The sequence below is a fragment of the Plecotus auritus genome (genome assembly GCF_963455305.1).
Source record: "Plecotus auritus genome assembly, chromosome: 2".
NCBI lineage: Eukaryota > Metazoa > Chordata > Mammalia > Chiroptera > Vespertilionidae > Plecotus > Plecotus auritus.
The window spans coordinates 37367777-37390031 of NC_137771.1; the positions used below are offsets into that span (position 1 = coordinate 37367777).

Genomic DNA, 22255 nt, shown 5'->3' on the forward strand with positions numbered 1-22255 from the left:
ACAAAAGCCCAGGGCCAGACAGCTTCACAGGGGAGTTTTACCAAACATTCAAGGAAGAACTAAAACCTATCCTCCTCAGACTATTCCAAAAAATTCAAGAGGAAGGAACACTTCCAAGCTCATTCTATGATGCCAGTATCACCCTAATACCAAAACCAGATAAAGACTACACAATGAAAGAGAATTAGGCCAATATCCCTCATGAACATAGATGCCAAAATCCTCAACAAAATTCCAGCAAATCAGATCCAGCAGTACATCAGAAAGATCATACACTATGACCAAGTAGGATTTATCCCAGGGATGCAAGGATGGTACAATATCCACAAATCAATTTACATGATACATCACATAAACAAATTGAGAGATAAAAACCACATAGTCATATCAATTGATGTAGAAAAAGCATTTGACAAAATCCAACACCCATTTTTGATAAAAACTCTCAGCAAGGTGGGAATAGAAGGATCATACCTCAACATAATAAAAGCCATATATGACAAACCCACAGCCAACATCAAACTTTTTTATTTTTAATATATTTTATTGATATTTCACAGAGAGGAAGGGAGAGGGATAGAGAGCTAGAAACATCAATGAGAGAGAAACATCGATCAGCTGCCTCCTGCACACCTCCCACTGGGGATGTGCCCGCAACCAAGGTACATGCCCTTGACCAGAATCGAACCCGGGACCTTTCAGTCCGCAGGCCGACGCTCTATCCACTGAGCCAAACCGGTTTCGGCCCAACATCATACTTAATGGACAAAAACTAAAACCATTTCCCTAAGAACAGGAACAAGACAGGGATGCCCATTCTCGCCACTCCTGTTCGGCATAGTACTGGAAGCCATTGCAATTAGACAAAAAGAAGAAAGAAAAGGCATCCAAATTGGAAAAGAAGAAGTAAAACTGTCCTTATTTGCAGATGACATGATATTGTACATAAAAAATCCTAAAGACTCCATCAAAAAACTATTAGACTTAATAAATGAATTCGGCAATGTAGCAGGATACAAAATTAATGCCAAGAAATCTATGGAATTTCTATACACCAATAGTGAACTTACAGAGAGAGAGACTAAAAAGCAATCCCATTTACCATCACACCAAAAAAATTAAGATACCTAGGAATAAACTTAACTAAGGAGGTAAAAGACCTATACACGGAAAACTACAGGACACTGAAAAAAGACATAGAGGAAGACATAAACAAATGGAAGAACATACCATGTTCATGGATTGGGAGAATCAACATCATTAAAATGTCCATACTATCCAAAGCAATCTATAGATTGATTCAATGCACTCCCCATTAAAATACCAATGGCATATTTCACAGACCTAGAAAGAACTCTCCAAAAATTAATCTGGAATAAAAATAAGTCCCCAAATAGCCGCAGCAATCCTGAGAAAGAAGAACAAAGTAGGTGGGATCTCAATACCAGATTTCAAGCTGTATTACAAAGCCACTGATCTCAAAACAGCCTGGTACTGGCACAAGAACAGACATATAGACCAATGGAATAGAATAGAGAACCCAGATATCAACCCAAACCACTATGCTCAATTAATATTTGACAAAGGAAGTATGAACATACAATGGAGTCAAGACAGTCTCTTCAATAAATGGTTTTGGGAAAATTGGACAGACACATGCAAAAAAATGAAACTAGACCACTAACTTACACCATACACAAAAATAAACTCAAAATGGGTAAAGGACTTAAACATAAGACAGGAAACCATAAAAATACTAGAGGAATCTACAGGCAGAAAAATCTCAAACATATGCCGAAGCAATTTCTTCACTGATACCGCTCCTAGGGCAATGGAAACTAAAGAGAAAATAAAAAAATGGCACTACATCAAAATAAAAAGCTTTTGCACAGCAAAAGAAACCATCAACAAAACAACAAGAAAGCCCATTGTATGGGAGAACATATCTGCAAATGTTATCACTGATAAAGGTTTAATCTCCAACATTTACAGGGAACTCATACAACTTAATAAAAGGAAGATAAATGATCCAATAAAAAAGTGGGCAATGAACCTAAATAGATACCTTTCAAAAGAAGACAGAAGGAAGGCCAAGAGACATATGAAAACATGCTCAAAGTCACTAATTATCCAAGAGATGCAAATCAAAACGACAATGCGGTACCATCTCACACCTGTCAGAATGGCAATCATCAACAAATCAACAAAGGACAAGTGCTGGCGAGGATGTGGAGAAAAAGGAACCCTCGTGCACTGCTGGTGGGAATGCAGACTGGTGCAGCCACTGTGGAGAACAGTATGGAGTTTCCTCAAAAAACTAAAAATGGAACTCCCATTTGACCCAGTAATCCCACTTCTAGGACTATATCCCAAGAAACTAGAAACACCAATCAGAAAGGATATATGCACCCCTATGTTCATAGCAGCACAATTCACCATAGCTAAGATTTGGAAAAAGCCTAAATGCCCATCAGCAGATGAGTAGATTAGAAAACCATGGTACATCTGTACAATGGAATACTACGCTGCTATAAAAAAGAAGGAATTCTTACCATTTGCAGCAGCCTGGATGGAACTGGAGAGCATTATGTTAAGTGAAATAAGCCAGGCAATGAAAGAAAAATACCACATGATCTCACTCATTTATGGAAAATAAAGAACATTATAACCTGATGAGCAAAAAGATAGATACAGAGGCAGTAAAGCATCGAACAGACTGTCAAATTACAGCGGGAAGGCTGGGGAGTGTTGGGGAGGGGGGGGGAAGAGATCAATCGAAGGACTTGTATGCATGCATATAAGCACAACCAATGGACACAAGACATTGGGGCAGTGGGATGAGGGCATGCGACAGAGGGTAGGGGAGGCTGGGGGAAGGTCAATGGGGGAAAAAAAGGAGATATATTTACTACTATGTGTAATACTTCAAACAATAAAATAAATTAAAAAGAAAAGAAAAGAAAAAGAGGGACAATTTGGGCAGAGAAAGAGATGATGGCCACTATCTATTTGACTATGGTTAAAAACCTGCAAAAAGCCGAATTTTATCCCATGGATAATGGAGAGCCATAGATGAATCTTGATCAGGAAAACAAGATGGATGAGGGTGGGAGACATTCTCGGGACAGGAGGAGGTTGCATTGGAGAGGAGAGTGGTGATTTGACTTGGGAGCAAGCACTGGGTTTCTGGAGCTGTACCTGAGCTTGCGCTGGCCTGGGCAGTGCCTTAAGTGTGCACAGGCCCAGCAGATGGAAGCCTAGGGACAGAGGCATGGAGGAGGTACCTCTCCCAAGTACAAGCAAGGATTTGAGCAGATCTGGAGTAAGAAAGGGAGGAAGAGAGAGAGACGGAGAACCAGAAGTCACGATCACGTTTGCCCTAGTGAAGGTCTTTAATGCCCAAGGGAGGGTATGGAGAAGGTGTGCAGGTAGCCTTCTCTGAGCAGATGACATTCAGTCAAATATTTGAAATAAATGAGGATGAGTCAGTCACTCAGCTATCTGGAGGCAGAGAATTCCAGGAAGAAGGACAGCCTGTATAACACCCCTGAGTCAGGAGGAACCTGAGGTGTTGGAGGAGCAGAGAGGAGGCAGTATCTGGCATAGAGGCAGCAAGAGAGGCTGGTAGGGGCTGAGGTCAGAGAGGTCAGCAGGATGGACCACAAGGAGAAGGGGCACAATCTGACTTTTTTCTTAAGAGCATCACACTGGCTGTTGTGTGGAAAATGGGGTGTGGGGTGTGGGGAGGGCTATAGTGGTAAAGGTGAAGTGGGAGGGTGCAGGTGTGGAAACAAGGAAACCAGATAAGAGATTATAGCATAATACTCTGGACCTGTGGTCGGCAAACTGCAGCTCGCAAGCCACATGCAGCTCGTGAGCCGCGGTTTGCCGCTGTGTTGACTAATGAGTTTGCCGACCACTGACCTAGACTCTTGATTCCAATAATTACAAGCTGTTGTTGTTCCTTGTGATTAAGCCCCTATCCCAGCGGTCGGCAAACTCATTAGTCAACAGAGCGGCAAACCGCGCTCGCGAGCCGCATGTGGCTTGTGAGCCGCAGTTTGCCGACCACTGCTGGACTGTGTTTCAAACTCAAGGTAATATCAGTGGAGGTGATGCAAAAGTGTTGGGTTCTGAATATATTTTGAAAGTAGAGACAATGGACTACTAGCTGGGTATGAGAAAGGAATAGGGGGACACCAGAGGCTTTGGCCTGAGCATGTTTTCTGCTGCCCTGTCTAGGAGACGTGCATGTATCTGTGGCCTCAGGGCGTGGGCCCTGAAGTAAGGCCGCCACAGAAATATTTTGAACCTCTCTGTGACTCAGTTTCTTCTTATGTAAAGTATTGATTATCCTTGTAGTGACTCCACAGGGTCGTTGAAAGCAATGAATGAATTAATACATGTGAAATGCTTAAAAATGTCTCTGGCAAAAGAATAAATGCCAGGTGAGTGACAGGACTGTTGCTACTCCCAACTGTGTTTTGATAAGTGAGCAGCTTGACTTGTTCTGTTTGTACTGACTCTGACTTTGGGGATTGCCTAGGTGCTCTCTGATGGGGTTTGACCTGAACCGTCACTGGCTGGATCCCTCTCCATGGGCCCACCCTACCCTGTATGGGGTGAAACAGCTCATCATCCAGATGTACAACGACCCAGTGAGTAACCGAACCCCTCGGCAGCTGCTGGTCTTACGGCTTGACCCAGGAAAGAGCAGTGTTGTACTGGGGAAGTTCACTAGGAATTGCAAATTGGGAATACAGGGTCAAAACCAGGGAGGAACCAGGTCTGCTCGTGTCTTCTCTGCACTGGACAAACCCAAGTACTCACAAACACTGGGCTCAGGTGTGGGGGTCTCATGGGATGAAGGAAATATACTGGAGCAGATCCACCTTTGCCAGGGCTTTTTGGTTACAAGCCAAAGAAATACAACTTGAACTAGTTTAATGGTTTATCCACTAGAAGAGTAACAGAGTATCTCATATGACTGAAGGCTGTAGGCTGGCCTCCTCCACCTGTAGGGAGCATGTGCCAAACGTCATATCCAGTGGCTCCCACCACTGTAGAGGGGCCCACTCTCATTTTCTAGTCCCAGTTCCAAAAAGACTATGAAGGTCCTAGCTTGGAGGACACGTCCACCTCTGGGCAAGTGAACCCTGGCCCAAGAGGCAAGGTTCTGTAAGGACAGGATGACCTTGCTGGAAGCACCTGGTTGGACTTGGGGGTGTGGTAGTGGTGCTGAAGCTATTCCCACCTAAAACAAGGAAACCAGGTAAGAGATTATAGCATAGTACTCTGGACCTTGTTCCAGAGGGCCTGCTCTTCCAGAGAGAAGGGGGCAATGGGCGTCCATACTGAGTTTGTTCATCGGGGCAAGATTTTGTAAGAAATAGAATACATTAAGATTTCATAACTTAGAGAAAGGAGACAGACTATGATCATTCTGCCTCTGAGGGGCTGTTGGAGAGAACAGGACAGACATTTTTTAGGTGGAAGCCAAAGGCAGAAGTAAGGCCTAAAGAAAAATAGAACTTTTTAATAATTAGAGATGCCTGATGATAAAATGGGTATGTGCACTATGAACTTCGCCTTACTAAAAGTGTTCAACTTGAAGCTAAGTGACACTGTCAAAAATGGTGCATAGAGGAGACTCAGTTGTTTGGAAGATGCTGTAATGAGATTACAGGTGATGACTGTGATTTTATGAGCCCCTGGCTGCCACCAGGTGACAGATAGTGATTGCTAAGACAGCAAAGGTCCCAGAGTTGGAGTATTTCAGAGTCACATCAGTGTAACTCTTTGAAGATGTCCATAAAAACATCCTAAATTAAAAAGCAGCATTATATTGAGCAGCCCTCACAAATACTGGGCTCAATTGTGGAGGTCTCATGAGATGAAGCAGCCAAAAATGTGTACTTAAAACAAATGCATATATTAGACCAAGGGTTAAGAAAAAGTAAATCCTTAGGTGCAGTGTAATTCACTTGACTGTTATCTTGATCCTCCTATGAACTTGGCTTTCCTAAGTCTTTTTTAGCCAGTGCCTATGTAGCCGTTGCTTTCCTATACTTGCTTCCTTCTCCAGCTCCTCCTTCCTTGTCTACAAAAGGTGTTAACTGTGCTCACAAGCACTGTTCTTCCCCTGCACCCTCGATGCCATCCTGACCAGCTTTTTTGGCAGACAGAAGCTGCTGCTAAGTTTCCCAGAAAGTGTTTATTGTCCTCTGGGTTCCCCACTGCCCACGCCCACCCGACCTCTGGGTTAACTGCAGTTTCCCTGATAGAATCACAGTGCTTTCTTCCCCTGCCACCTGTTCTTAAAGAGCACAGCTCCAACACTTTTTCTGACCTGGCTGATCATAGATATTCAATAACTATATGCTGAACTAAATTGGATTGAACATGGCAAATCCTGTTATGCCAAATGCACTGCAGTTTATAGATACGAAACAGTTATTCACAGGGAGGACAAAGAGGCCTGAGGAGTGACAGGGTGGGGGCCACTGAACAAAGGGGTGTTTTAGTAGAATCCCGAGGGGAGAACCAGGTTGCCAAGGCATGGGGGAAGGATTAAGGAAAGGGGTTAGGTTTCAACCAGGCACTCACCCATGTCACTGAACACAGATGAGAAAAGACTGAGCTGCAGAGCTGTTAGGACACTCTTGGTGCCACGAATAGGTTGATTGTCAGCTGGTTGGGCTTAATAAATGCGCTTGGATGCTGAGCTCATTGTGTAGGCTATACTCTTCCTGAAAGTTGGCTCCTTTATGCCCCAAGCGAGGACCTGGCACTAATATGGGAGTCAAGCTGGCCTGGAACAGGACCTCAGCTACCTTGGTCTCTTTCTGTCTCCCCCCGTCCTTGTCCTGTCTTTTACCCCATTCTTTCCACAAATACTTACCAAGTAATTTCTATACACCAGTCATTGTGGTTCTAACAGTGAATGAAACCCATGGAACCTAGTGGGGAAATAGATATTAAACAAGTAAATACCCATAACTAGAGATTTACAAATTGTGTTGGATTACCCAAAAAAGCACCAACTATGACCTACAAGTAGGATGGTTATACATTTCAGCTTGCCTGGGGGCAGTTGTGGCTTATGCCTATTGTCCTAGAATAATTGTTAATACTATCCCCTTTCCTCTTAAAAGTCTCCCAGTTTGGATGATAAATTACGGTCTCTCTACTTAAAAGCTATGTGAAAGCACCTAGTACAGTACCTGATATGTAGCAGATCCTCCACAAACATTATTTGGATATGATTCAAATTAACATTTGACTTAAGAGTCATTGTGTCCAGTTGCAAACACTGCAGTGCCCCAAGGTTCTGCCCTATTACTTTTAAATGCATTTCTCTCCTGACCTTGACCGTCACATAGTCATCATAATCACTCTGCCCAGTGCTCTCTGAGCTGCCAGGGCAGCTTCTGGCCTTTACGCTCACAGCTTCACTCTTTCCATGTAAGAGAAACATCCATAAGTTGCCTTCTGCACACCCCCTACTGGGGATTGAACCAAAAACCTGTGCATGTGCCCTGACCTGGAATCGAACCAGTGACATTTGGTGTACCAGATGATGTTCCAACCACTGAGCACACTGTCCAGGGTGAAGGAAATTTCTTAAAGAATTTGGACTGGGCCTTTGCAAATGGGTAATACTCCATCAGATGGCTATGGTTTGGAGATGAGGGAGGTTACAGGGAAAGGGAGAGGGCATTCCAGGGAAAGCTGAGCAATGGCATGGAGGTGAGAGACCTGGCTGCTGAGGTCAGTATGCAGGGCTTATGACAGGGAGCCTCAGGAGGGTAGCATGGGGTGGGGGGGTGGGGGGACAGACGTACAGAAGCTCATGGATGACTTTGAACATTGAGCCAAGGAATGTGGCTTCTTCCATGGCCCAGTGGTCCTTTCTCATTAAAATCAAAGTCCTAGGCCCTCTTTTAAATTGAGTTTTAATTAAATTAAATATCATGACTGTAAAAAAAAAATCAAGGCAATGAAACAAAATGCCACTTGTTAGGAAAATTCCAGCACACACCGTTTCTCAATCTTGGAATCAATATAAGTCCATGGAGAGCCATCTAACACAGTGGGGCAAGGGAGATATCAAGGAGTAGTATTGCCATCCATTCACTCTCCCAATCTAGATACTCTAGAGCAGCTGTGGGCAAACCTCGGCCCGCGGGCCGGATCCGGCTGTTCTATCCGGTTCTCTTGCTCTCCCCTCCGCTCCTTTACTTTGAATTTATATTAGTTCACACAAACACTCCATCCATGCTTTTGTTCCGGCCCTCCGGTCCAGTTTAAGAACCTATTGTGGCCCTCGAGTCAAAAAGTTTGCCTACCCCTGCTCTAGAGTCATTCTAAAATTTAAATCCAACTGAGTCTCCCTCTCTTTTTTAAAAAAAATAAATCTTTATTGTTCAGATTATTACAGGTGTTCTTCTTTTTTTCCCCCATAGCTCCCCTCCACCTGATTCCCCACCCCACCCCATGCCCTTACCCCCCGCCACTGTCTTCATCCATATGTGTAAGATTTTTGTCCAATCTCTTCCCGCACCCCTCACACCCCCTTTCCCCTGAGAATTGTCAGTCCACTCCCTTTCTATGTCCCTGATTCTATTATATTCACCAGTCCATTCTGTTCTTCAGATTTTTTATTCACTTGATTTTTAGATTCACTTGTTGATAGGTATGTATTTGATGTCATTTTGTTGTTCATAATTTTTATCTTTACCTTTTTCTTCTTCTTCCTCTTCTTAAAGAATATCCTTCAGCATTTCATGTAATCCTGGTTTGGTTGTGATGAACTCCTTTAGCTTTTTCTTGTCTGTGAAGCTCTTTATCTGACCTTCAACTCTGTATGATAGCTTTGCTGGGTAGAGTAATCTTGGTTGTAGGTTCTTGCTGTTCATCACCTTGAATATTTCTTGCCACTCCCTTCTGGCCTGCATAGTTTCTGCCGAGAAATCAGCTGACAGTCGTATGGGTGCTCCCTTGTAGGTAACTAACCATTTTTCTCTTGCTGCTTTCAAGATTCTCTCTTTGTCTTTTGCCCTTGGCATTTTAATTATGATGTACTTCGGTGTGGTCCTCTTTGGATTCCTCTTGTATGGGGTTCTGTGTGCTTACTGAACTTGTAAGTCTATTTCTTTCACCAGGTAGGGAAAATTTTCTGTCATTATTTCTTCTAATAGGTTTTCAATATTTTGCTCTTTCTCTTCTTCTGGCACCCCAAAAATTCAGATGTTGGTATGCTTAAAGTTTTCCCAGAGGCTCCTTACACTATCTTCATATTTTTGGATTTTTTCTTTTTGTTTTTCTGGTTGTGTGTTTTTTGTTTCCTCATATTTCAGATCTTTGGTTTGATTCTTGGGGTACGTTGATCTACAGTTGAGTTTCTGTATATTCTTTATTTCAGACAGTGTATGCTTAATTTCTGACTGGTCCTTTTCCATTTTTTTGGCATTCTCATTAAGATCCTTAAAGGTCTCACTAAGTTCCTCAGTGGTTTTTAGAAGATTCTTGAGTAACCTTATAAATGTGGTTCTGAACTCTATGTCGTCCAGTAGTTTGTTTTCCTCCATTTCTTTCATTCGCGACATGTTTCTTTGTCTCCGCATTTTGCTGCTTCCTTGTGTTGATGGAGTGGCTTTGTGTGGTAGGTAACCTATAGGGGCCAGTAGCTCAGCCTCCCCAATCACCTGAGGTGGACGCCTTTGGTACACCCCTTTGTGGGCTGAGTGCAAAGTCTTGGTGTAGTTAAGCCTTGATTGCTGTTGGTACACTGGGAGGAATTGACCTCCAGGCCAATTGGCTGTGAGGACCCGCTGTGTCTATAATGGAAGAACTGCTGCGCTGGAGACACACTTATGGTGCAGGACTTGTTTCAGTGGGGCTTTGGTGCTCACTGAGTCTGCCTCCTGATTGTGTCACTTACGAATGTGAGGAGTTGAAATCTGGTGTCTCACACTGACCACTAGGTACACTGGCTTCTGGATCTCCAATGGGGTGCAGGTCAGCTACTGTCTGAGGCCACCCAGCAGGCGCTACAGCGAGAACTACAGTTTTCTCCTCTTTGCTTGGGGTTTGGAGGTTTTGGAGCTGTCTGACCCAGGCTGCAAGTTTGCTAGGTTAAGCTGCAATAGGGCAGGTCATTCATATGCTAAAGCCGCTGCTTGGAGCTTGGGTAGGTTTGTAGATTGTGCGGGGCGGGGTCTCAGGGCATGACTAGGCTAGGGTGTGGCAAACAGCGATGGCTGCCAGTTAGCCGGCTCTGTGTCTCCGACCGTGTCCCCGTGTCCTGCGCCCCAGCACAATAAACAATTATTCCTGCGCGCAGCCCTGCAAGCAAGCCTCCCTCACTTTCCGACCCCACAGCAGACAGTCCAGCTTCTCCCCATAGAAGCCTGGGTCCCCGCATCTCCCCAGAAACTGGAGTTCAGAGTAATCGGGAGCTTGTCTCCCTTTGGGTTGAAAAAAGCAGCGCTCCCAGTCGCCCTTCGCCAGCCCGATTTGCGCGCCTCCGTACCTCAGCTTTTCAGCGCTTGTGCACCCCTCAATGCTGTTTGCTCTTTCCTTCTAGTTGTAGAACTTCCACTCAGCCAGCTTTCCCATGGTTCTGGGTGATAGATGATTTGTCTTTTAGTTGTAGTTGTGAAATTGTTGTGCGAGGCAGCAGTTTAGGTGTTTACCTACGCCACCATCTTGGATCCTCCTCCGCAAGTCTCCCTCTCATGCTTAAAACCTTTCACTGTCTCCCCATTGCTTGTGGGGTAGAGGCCAAGGTTCCTGACATACCAGTTAAGTACACAACCTATTCACACCCGGGACATAGCACAGAACGTGGCTCCATGGAGGATACTATGCTGAACGCTGAATGCACAGATGAATATGAATAGAGTATATGCTTTAGAAAATCACTGAGGCTGCGGTGGGGACAGTGGATCAGAGGAGCTGAGGGGAATTCAGAGAAGAGAGAGCTCTAGGTGCCTATTGCAAGAGTCCGGGTGAAGGACAAAGAGATCTGAACCGGAGCGTGGTTGGGGCTGTTGCTAAGAGCCCCCAAACTTCCTGGGAGGTGAATGGGACCCCCCTGCCCTTCCTGTGCTCCCTGAGTCCCCCAAGGGTTGCTGTTTAGAGAAGTTTCTATGCTCTGGGGTGATGGCCCCCCTTTTTCTAGAGGAGAAAGGCCTGTGTTGCTATAACAACTTGGCTGCAGTTCTTTTAGGCAGATCCGTTTTCTTAAATCATTTAAGGAAAATTAGCTGCCATAACAACACAGAGCAGTTTTTAAAATAGAGCAACACAGGGTTGGGTTTATTTTTTATTTATTTATTTTTTCCTTGCTCACCTCCTGTAGTCCTCAAGATAAGCCACTCTCTTGCTATTAAATAAATAACTAAGCTGAAACACAATGATATGACAGAGTGGATGGCGACGTGGTCAAACACACAGAGCCAGCACTCACTTCTGCTACACAAACACACATGTACAACATAGAAATTTGCAGAAAATGCATATATTTACATTCATAAAACAGAAAATACATCCATATAAAGACATAAACATAGTAAATGAGGATATAGTTATATATAATCACACAAACCAGACACACACACACACACACACACACACACACACACACACACGGCCAGGCATAGGTCCACTACTGCATGACCATGGAAGGGGGCAGCCCATGAGGTCTGTTCGCAGTGTGAGCAGAGGTGTCACTGGGTCACCAGACAGGAAGGCCCTGCAATAGCAGCTCCTCACTGGAAACCAAGGGGCACCTGCGTGTTCATACCCAACAACCTGAGGACAGGGATGGGGAAGGAAGGGGAGAATCCTGCTAGGGGAAGGATGGGGGTAATGGGTAAAGGCTAGGGCAGCTGTGGGCAAACTACGGCCCGCGGGCCGGATCCAGCTGTTCTATCCGGTTCTCTTGCTCTCCCCTCCGCTCCTTTACTTTGAATTTATATTAGTTCACACAAACACTCCATCCATGCTTTTGTTCCGGCCCTCCGGTCCAGTTTAAGAACCCATTGTGGCCCTCGAGTCAAAAAGTTTGCCCACCCCTGGGCTAGGGGCACCCCCATTCTCACCCCACATACACACTTGGAAGTAAACAAGGTGGGCAGCGGCCTCAGCCATCGCATTTGGGTAGGAAATTCTTTGCTCAGCATGGCAGGATGTTAACCACCCCTAGAGGAGGCAGCACCCCTCTGATGAAAACCACACCCCTGGGCCAGTTGCAGACTGTCTCACTGAGGCTTTGTTCGGTCCCCATGTCTTTGACTTTATTATCCCAAAGATCCCCTGCAGGGAGCAGCTGGAACCAAGTGGGCTTGTCTTCGTGGCGGCGAGAGGAGCTGACAGCACAGAGGCCCTGCCAGAGTGGATGAACTACTCATGTGCATGGTACTCTTGGGCAAGTTTCTTCCCCTCTCTGGTTCTCTCATTGCCCCCTGTGTATACATTGTAGTGTTTGAGGGATGATCTCTACAGGGCCTTTCTGGCTCCTAGAATCTATGTCGTCCTGTAGTTATCTGCTGATTATTTGTAGAAAGGCAGGATTTCCATGATAAGACACAAAATCCTGGCAGCTGCGGGGGAAGGACAGCCTGCAGTGAAGGCAGGTGCTTAGCACATGCAGATGTTTCCTAAGCCTCAGTGTGCCCATCTGCTAACAGGGAAGAACAATCCCTGACCTGCAACTTCTCAAGTCCAAGAGGCCAACGCATGTGAATGTGAAGCCTTTTATAGAGGCAAGGGAGAGTGTTGCCTGGGGGAGAAGGAGAAGGTGTCCCGTTGAAATGGCCGGCCTGTAGCCAGCTGCTAGAGCTCTCACCTGGGATGGATTAAATGTGCTCACACCACCAGGTCCAGTCACACACTTGGCTCTACTCCAGTGTTTCCCCACTCCTGCCAACCTGGCCCAGGAAATCAGTAAATAACCACCAGGCGAAAGGTTCAATGTGGAAATAAAGACTAGAAGTGAATGTAATTGTGCAGGGAGCTCTGAGAACAGAGAGTGCTTTGGGTTCATGCAATTTTTACAGTTTTTCCTCCAAAGGTTTGAGGTGGTTTATGAAACTTTAAGGAATTTTAAGAGAAATCATTATTTTTCTAAAGGGCAACTTCTCCCACCTGTGATAAAAGGGCATGGATTTTCTAACTCTCTGGATTATAACTTTGACTTTGGCAGCAAGCAGGGTGGAGAGATGGATCTCTCGCCTAAGAGTAATATTCCTGTCAAGTTGGTTGCTTGCTTCAATTTCTCTCACATCTTTTCATCCTGAAAGGCCCCAGATACGTCTCGCCAACTGACTAGATGCACATTGTTTCAACTGCATGGGGATGAGCAAAGCTTCTTCAAGTTTCCCCTTGAGTCAGTTCAGTTAAACTCCCTGTGTCTTATTTCCCCTGTCTGTACATTGGGATGAGCAATTTCCATCTCATGGGATTTCTCTCAGGATAAGATAATATATGTATAAATAACCTCCCATAGTAGTTATATGAAAAATGAAGCTATTAATATTTTATGCACTTGGCCATTAGTGTACTCACCTCACTGCCCAGCCCCCTCCAGCTCCCATGCCCATCACAGATTTTAATCCCACTGAGGGCTTGGACTTCATCTTCGTCATTCTATATCCCTGACATTCCAGCACAGGGCACCTGCCCCCATGAATAAATGTTGGGAGAGAGGCAGGAAAGAAGAAATCCACTTCTTAAGACCTGGGATTAATATCCTAACAGAGTTCTGAAGAAAGATTGAGATTTGCTGAGTAAAGAGGAGAAATATTCCAAGTGGAGACACACTTAGTCACTCTCAAAATTCTACTTCTTCTTCAAAACCCACCTCCAGGCCCCCCTTCTCTAAGATTTCCCTGAACCCTCCGGCCCACAATGAACTCTCGTTTTCTTATTCTTCTATAACTACAGGGTGTCCCCAAAATGTACACACACTTTGAATAATTATAAAGGGAATGTTTTTAAAGATACATTTCATTTTTCTTTAACAGCTATCAGCTGTTAAAGTGTGCATATATTTTTTGGGATACCCTGTATTAGCAGACTTTGTTCCTTTCATTTGGAGGTTTATTCCATAGCAAGTAGAGCATATATTCCATGGGCTTGGTGCCATAGTACCATCTCCTTTGATGGTAGGTTCCATAGTCTCAACTACATTACAATCCCTTACCCGCCCCAGTGCAGAGGCCCTGCCCCTCACCTCCTTGCTGCCCTGAGCAGGGTGGGCCCCCTCCCTGGTGACTCCATGAGAACCCCCTAAGCATTGATGACAATGCTATCTCTCCAAAAGGGCGGTTGTTTGGGTGTCTGCAGGCATCCCACAGAGCTGGGTCCACAAGTCCACATCTTGCTGTGTCAGTGACAGAGTCCTGCCTTCTATGGTCTGAGCTGCTCATGGACAGCGCCCCTCTCTTTCTGCCTGCACCTAGGCACCTGGCAGAGGCCCACACTTGGTAGGCACATGATGAGTGTTTGGGGAAATCTTGGTAGCTACCTCTCCTGACCTGGTTTCCCAGCAGGACAGCCCTGACTCATCCCAAAGAAACCCACTGCACTTTCTCAGACCTCCGCAGTTCTCTTCTGCACTGCATTGCCATGGGCTCATCGTCCTCCTTCATGCTCCTCCCTGCTGATTCCTTGTCACAAAAAGCTCCCATGTACAGAGCCTTTCCTCTAGCTCACGAATTCAGAAATTCCCAAGTGTTAAAATTCAGCCCTGTACACCCTCCATCACAAACCCACAAATGTTGAAGTTCTCTTTGCTCCCTCTCTGCCACCAGTGTCTGTCCCCCTCACCCTGGTGTCTAGGTTAGACCAAGCTGGCCTCCCCATTTTCCCTGCCCCATGGCATCCAGGCCACAATGAGCTAAAAAGGGGTCTCTGTGGGCAAGCCGCCACTCCTGCAATAACTTCCTTCTACTTACCCAGCGACTCCAGTTCCTCCGGTCATCTCTCACAGGAACTTTTCCAATGAACCCATCCATTTCTCCCCCTTCCAGTGGACTCCTCCCCTTCCAGCCCCTGGTTTGAGCAGGTTGGGGTCTGCATACAGCCTGCTACTGCTTAGGCACTCAGCCACGCCTGCCTAAAATGGCACGGGTTCCGTTTCCGGTGCCTTGTGTTCAATGTGGAACTTTTCTGAGTTATTTTCAGTTGTTACTGTTGGGAGGCTCTTGAGCCCAGGATGAATTCATGCTGGTACATCAAACAGTTCACTGCATTTCAGAAATTGGCCTTAGCCATGGGAAATCAAGTGAGCCAGATGTCTAATTAGCCCATTATTTGCCCTGGTGGGGAGAGCTGATGAAAGGGACCACACTAATCACTGCTTCCAGCAAGAGCTGACTGTTTAACCTTTCATCAAGAAATTGCCCCATCCGCCCAGCTGGTGTGGCTCAGTGGATTGAGTATCTTTCCATGGACCAAGGGGTTCTGGGTTTGATTCCCTGTGAGGGCACGTGCCCGGGTTGCAGGCTCAATTCCCAGTAGGGGGTGTGAAGGAAGCAGCTGATAGATGTGTCTCTCTCATTGATGTTTCTAGCTCTCCCTTCCTCTCTATTTAAAAACCAATAAAGCCCTAACCGGTTTGGATCAGTGGATAGAGCGTCGGCCTGCGGACTGAAAGGTCCCAGGTTCGATTCCGGTAGGAGGTGTGCAGGAGGCAGCTGATCGATGTTTCTCTCTCATCGATGTTTCTAACTCTCTATCCCTCCCCCTTCCTCTCTGTAAAAAATCAATAAAATATATATTTTTAAAAAAATAAAAACATATTTAAGAAAAGAAAGAAAAAGAAATTGCCCCATCCTCCCGAAGTACCAACGCCCACCTCCCAAGCCCAGTGCTGGCCCTGGTGTCTGGCTTTGAGGCATTTCACAGCCTGGGCCTGACCTGACCAGCTGGCCAGTGAGCTTCAATGCTCTCCCACCCAGCAAGTCATTCCAGCTCACAGTGTTGCTTTCACTTCAAAGCTAGTAATGTGTGTAGATGAAAGAGAAACTTCCCTGTGCTCTTGAGCAGAAAAAAAAAACCATTCCTTTATCCATCAATACTCATTTTCTGAGCCCAGACACTGTAGGCTGGAATACAAAGGCAAATCAGGAACAGCCCCTCCCACAAGAAGCAATAACTCAGAAGAGAGCAGTGGTTTTCAAACTGGTTTAAGAGAGTCGTTGCAGGAGGCCTGAGGACTCCTTCCATGGGGCTCCTCTCCTTTTTAACCAGAGCAGGATAATTCTGTGATTAAGAGCTCAGGCAAAGGCCCAGACTTAAATCTTGTTTCCACCCTCGATAGCATTGCTGTCTTGGATGGGTTCTTTAACCTTTCTAAGCTTCAGTTTCCTCCTTTGTTAGAGGTTGTTGTGAGGATGAACTGGAGTGACTTGCTTAAGGCACTCTGCCAGGCACATATAGTCTCAAAAGATGTTCACCTTTATTAGGCTAAGAAATGTGTTGGAATAAAGGATCCATGGGCTAGAAAGTTTGTAAATCCCTGGGCTAGGGCTCCAGACTCAGTAAAGCATTGAGTGCAGGACAGGGTGGTAAGTACTGTGACAGACAAAGGCTCTGGGTACCACGTGGGAAAGCAGGTCAGCTCACCTGGACTTAGGGAGAGGCGACCTCCAGAGATGAGTTTTGAAGGAAGAGGAGGAGTTGTTTAGACAAAGACTGGGGGAAGCATTATAGGCAGAGGGAGCCACATGTGTGAGGACACAGCATTAGGTGAATACACTCAGGGGATCCTGAGGAGTTGGCTGCAGGGGACTGGGGGGAGCATGTGGAAAGGGCAGAGAGGGGGGCGGACTGGTGGTAGGCAGAGCCTGGTTGTTGGAAGCACTGTGGGCTGCCTCAGGAAGCTTGGACTTGGTCCTGAGAGCCACGGGAACCCTCCTGCAGGGAGCAGGGAAGATGTGGAAGGCAAAGGAGAGAGGAAAACGTTACTATGGCTTTCTGGGGTTTAAAATATATTGTTGTGTTTGTAGCTTTCAGCCAGCAATTGCAGTGCTAGAAACCCAGACTGAAATAATCTGAAATGTGAATAAGGATTTTGGGGGAAAAAGTCTACAGATAATTATTTATAAATAATGAAAAACCGAGAAAAATCTAACTGCCTCACAGTGGGAAACTGATTAAGTGAGTCACGATACATTCATATAATGGATGTTTATGAAGAGTTAATAATATTGTAAAGATGCTTATACTATAATTTTAACTGAAGAAAATGCTGAAGACGAAGTTGCCTGTGTATTATACATTAAGACATGTATAATGAGCAGGTTTAGAACACTCAAAAAGAATGGGAGTAAATTAGATGTTAACAGTGCTATTTCTGGGTACTAGGGTTGTTTCCTTCCTCCTGCTTTTTTGTATTTCCCAACAACTTTTCAACAAGTATATGTTCACCTTAAAACTGGGGGAAAGCCCTAGCCCAGGGATTGGCAAACTCATTAGTCAACAGAGCGGCAAACTGCGGCTCGCAAGCCACATATGGCTCGCGAGCCACGGTTTGCTGACCACTGCCCTCGCCGGTTTGGTTAGAGTATCAGCCCTCAGACTGAAGAGTCTCAGGTTTGATTCTGGTCAAGGACACGTACCTCAGTTGCAGGCTTGATCCCCGGTGCCAGATGGGGTGCATGTAGGAGGCAACCAATCGGTGTGTTTCTCTCACATCGATGTTTCTCTCTCTGTGTCTCTCACCCTCCCTTCCACTCTGTCTTAAAATCAATGGAGTACTTGCTTTGGCAGCACATATACTAAAATTGGAACGATACAGAGAAGATTAGCATGGCCCCTGTGCAAGCATGACACTCAAATTCATGAAATGTCCCGTATTTTTTTTTTAAAAAAATCAATGGAAAAAAATATCCTCAGGTGAGGATTTACAAAACAAAAACAAAAAACAAAACAACTGGGGGGAAAAAAATCAAGGAAGGAGGAGGGGACTTGGCCACTCAGATAGGAGGAGAGACCTTATTTTATAAAACAAAACCAACTCACCAGGGAAAACTGCATGGCTCTGAGTCAGTCCCTAGGGTGAAGCCAGGGAACCCACATTATAGAAGGACACGGATCAATCAGGACCCATCTGTGCATCCATCTTCTAACTAGCCATCTTTTTATCCTCCCTTCCAACCATCCATCCATTGTACCCCTACCCTCTCTGTTCAAGCTCCTGTCCCAAAGGCACTCACATCCAGACTACTAACAGTCTAGGATGTCTGCCAACTAACTCCTCACCTTCCTTGTTAGCATAGCAGGGACTCTCTCCCCTTCCTCAGAGCAAAGATAAAATGGCGCCCTTTCTTCCTACTCTGGGCCCTTCTCAGTCTGCTAAGTCTTTGACTTTTAAGTACTGCCCTCTCAGGACCCTGGAAGGGGAGAGGGGTGCTAATATTTCTTGAGCTTCTATTAAGTGCTAGGCATTGTCTCATCTGATTGGCATAACAGCTGTGTGGAATGGATGCCATTGTCCCTGTTTCTTAGGTGAGGAAGCCAGGGCTCAGAGTGAATGACACCCTGATGCCCCATCCCCACCGTAATCTCTCCTGGTGCACACTTATATCCTCCATACATGCTGATTGGTTTATGTGCTTGTTTTTTCAAGTCAACTGTGAACTCCTTGAGGGATAAAATGACATTTCTGTCGCCTCTGCATTCTCTTGCCCACAGTGTGGTGCCTAACACATCAGCACAATGTCAGCTGGTAAAGGGAACAAATGAAAAGCTGTTAGAACCTAGGAGGTCCCACAGCTGGTGGTGGCAGAGCAGGAAATGAAGGTCACATTCCCCAGTGCAGCAGAGGGGAGTGCTGCCAGAGGCAGAGTGGATACCAGGGAATGTGATCCTCCAGAACCCTGGGGCCCAGCATTCCCCAGGGGTCTCCTCTTTATCTCTAAAAGATACAAATGGCCAACCTAGAAGAGAGGAATTCTGTTGAGTTAGCTTTTTTTTTTTTTTTAGTATGATGACATTTAATAGCAAATGTTCATAATTACCCACATTATCTTTAGGTTCTATTGCCATTATAAATGGACTTACCATTACTTTGGGTACCCTGCCCCTCCCCCACCACTGTAAGGAGTGCTTGGTTTGAGAAGTCCAGAATGAATTCACAGACTGACAGGGTGGGTAAATCAGAAGCCGGGTCTTAAGTGGGGTTGGCTAATGCAGCTGCATTCAGAAGGTTTGCATCTCAGGGCATCTCTTCATCCACAGATCATCAGCACCACCTGATGATGTCCACATCCCTAACTTCTGGTTTGGCCACATTTGACCTTGAATTAGTAGGTTACTTCTGGCCTTCTAGGCTCTCAGAGCTCACTTTGCCCTATGTGGAACCAGAGAACTTCAGAGCTACAGAAGCTGAACAAGTGTTCCAAACCCACCTTTTATAGAAAGAGAATGGAGAGAGACCACATGAGCACAGGCAGGGAGCCGGCCATACTAGGAGACAGTACTGCAGAGCTGGGACTCAAACCCAGGCCTTGTGGCTGCCATCAGCGGGGAGCATGCGCCCTCTAGGCCCTGGGGATGCATCACCAGCACATGGGTCTTGTCATAATTTTTCCACTAACTTGTCACAGAGATATGCAGATTCCAGAGCACATTCGCATACAAGCATTCATGGGACCCTCACTGCCATGTTGTGAGATAGAGATTATAGTTCTGTTTTGCAGATACTGAAACACAGGCCTGCAGTTATGAAGTAACTTTCCCAAGAGACAGAGACAGGGCTCACTTTTAGTTCTGACTCCAGGGGGCCCTAGTCCGGCCCAGGGCTGAGAACACAGATGGACGAAGGAAGGAAGAGAGGAGCAGGAGGAGCAAGGCAGAGGGTCATCACCGTTTCCTGCCTCTCTTTTTCCTCTTTAACAAAACACCCGTATTTAGTGTCCCCTTCCAGACCACCAACTCTTTCCTAAACGGGCAGAGCAAGGTGTGGGAGAGGCGAAAGCAATTCATGGTTCAAGTCACAGTCAGGGATAACCCTAGGCAAACAGAGCAGAATTAGCAGACTCAGGCCAGAACAAGTCAAATCCTGAGGAACAAGGGGCCGGCCAGTGGGTTGGATGGGAAGGGCAGAGAAAGGGTAGATACAGTTGGCGAGATGACAGTTCAGACAGGAGACATCACATGAGCAAAAATGTGGAGGATGAGGAGAACAGAGGAAAGGAGGTGGGTCTGGATGGTATAAAGTGTCCCTTTGGGGAAGGAATGGACTTTTAAAAAGTTATCAGATTCTAAAGGGACTCAGAATACCGGGTTGAGATATTTTAGGTTTATCATTGGGGCCGAAGAGAGGTGTGTGGGCAGGGAAAGGGCAGATGACAAGCATTAGCTCTGACTATGCAACCAACTGCAGCGTTTAGATTTCAAAATGGCACCCCTTTAACCTGACAGTCTACTGTGGTATAATTTGTTAAAAATGACAAAATGTCTCATTTTGCTGCAGTTCATTTTGACCTTTCTTAATATTGGAAAGTTAATTCCAGGAGGGAAATAAATGTATTAGTGTTGTCACAGTCATGAAAAGATGAATTCCATACTGTCAAGCTGTTTCTTTGAACGAATCCATCATGCTGTAAAATGGTTGCCTTCCGACACCCAGCATCTCCCAGCTCCCCTCTCCCTCCCTTCCTCCTTCTTTCCGTTCTCCCTTCTCTCTTCTGACCCTTCCATCTGCCAGCACACCTACCATGATATGCTCTGGGGAAACAGAGAGAAAAGACACAGTCCCTGCTCGAAGGTGAGATACACGCTAGTGGAGAGCAGCCATTGTAGGTGTCTAAATGCCCCGGGAGGAGAGAGCCAGCTGCCAGGGAGGGAGCACCCAGAGCCCTGCAGAGAGAACTGTTAAGTTAGGAACCTGTCCCCCATAGTAGGACTTGGGTTGACTCTGTGAGTACCATAGGAGAAAAGACAGTAGGTAGGATGCTGAAGAGTCAGGTTTTGGTCCCATCTCCGAACTATCATAGTTACTAGTGACTGAGCACCCAGACTGTGGTACACATTCCACATACATTACTGCACTTAACCTTCACATCTTTATCAAGATATTTTTTTTCAGAAAAGGAAAATGAGGCGCAGGGAAATACAGTGAGTTGGCCACTTGTGTTGTAAATCTCGTACAGAGTTGACTCCGAAATCAGGTGGTTCCTAGTCTACCGTGCTTCATCTCCAGCCAGCTATGGGGAATTATTTTTTATTGTGCTTCATAGTATACTGTTATTAAGTTCACTATACCAATTATGCTTACTGCATGTGTGACCTTGGAAAACCCAGTTCTTTCCTTTCTCTGGGTCTCAGTTACTCATTAGTTTAATGAAGAGATTAGACCAGCTTTGACTTCCTTATGGGTGAGAGAACTCTTGGAATTCCAGTGCTTCTCAAGCCTTAATGTGCAGGAAACATGTGGTTTTCTTATTAAAATTCCAGCTCTGAGCAGTAGGGACCTGAGAATCCGCATTTCTAACAGGCCCAAGGGGATGCTGATGTGGTTACTCAGAGGACCCTACTTTGAGTAGCAGGGCATCACCTGTGACCAGAACAAACTTTTGGGTGCAGGGTGGACCCACTGAGGATGTGTGTTTAAGATTGCTGAAAGAAAAGCAAGCAATAAAAGCAACCTTACTAAGACCTGGTCAGCAAGTGGCATTCAGGGCTAATTTTGTTACCTGGGAATTTCACTGTTTTGGGTTTAAAACTAGTGATTCTCTTAAGAGATTGAAATGAAGAAAATCGGACTTGTAAGATCTTGAGTAAATGTTTTCTACCTCTACGACATGTGTTTTGATTTGAGGTGCAGTCCGATGTTCCCCTGTAGTCAGATTTCTAGCTCAGATGAATACAGCAGCAGCTCTCCTATGGGGAGGTGACTATCACTTTCCCTCCCCACATCTCAGTGTGAGTGGGGGGAGGCAGCTCCTTGCCCAGGATGCACCAGCACTCTCACACTGCCTAAAGCCCTCAGAGATCCCCATCACCTACTGGGTTAAGACCCTTCAGCTTGGTATTCAAAGCTTTCGATGCAGTTCTCTATGCTCCCTTGCATGACACTCTTTTTTTTTAATTTCTTTATTGATTAAGGTATTACATATGTGTCCTTATTCCCCCATTTCCCCCCACCTCCCATTCATGCCCCCACCCCCCTGTTGTCTGTGTCCATTGATTAGGCTTATATGCATGCATATTAGTCCTTTGGTTGATCTCTCCCCCTTAC

The 22255-nt window shown here is 45.6% G+C and overlaps 1 protein-coding gene across 6 annotated transcripts in view; it reads left to right on the plus strand.

The window, feature by feature from the left end:
* Positions 1 to 22255, plus strand: part of AGBL4 (AGBL carboxypeptidase 4) — a 1107854-nt gene that overhangs the window by 1024376 nt on the left and 61223 nt on the right. For all 6 annotated transcript variants that reach the window (XM_080656977.1, XM_080656976.1, XM_080656979.1 and 3 more), the window contains one exon: positions 4547 to 4658. In XM_080656977.1, coding sequence (XP_080513103.1) covers positions 4547 to 4658 — 112 coding nt within the window. The remainder of the gene's footprint in view (positions 1 to 4546; positions 4659 to 22255) is intronic.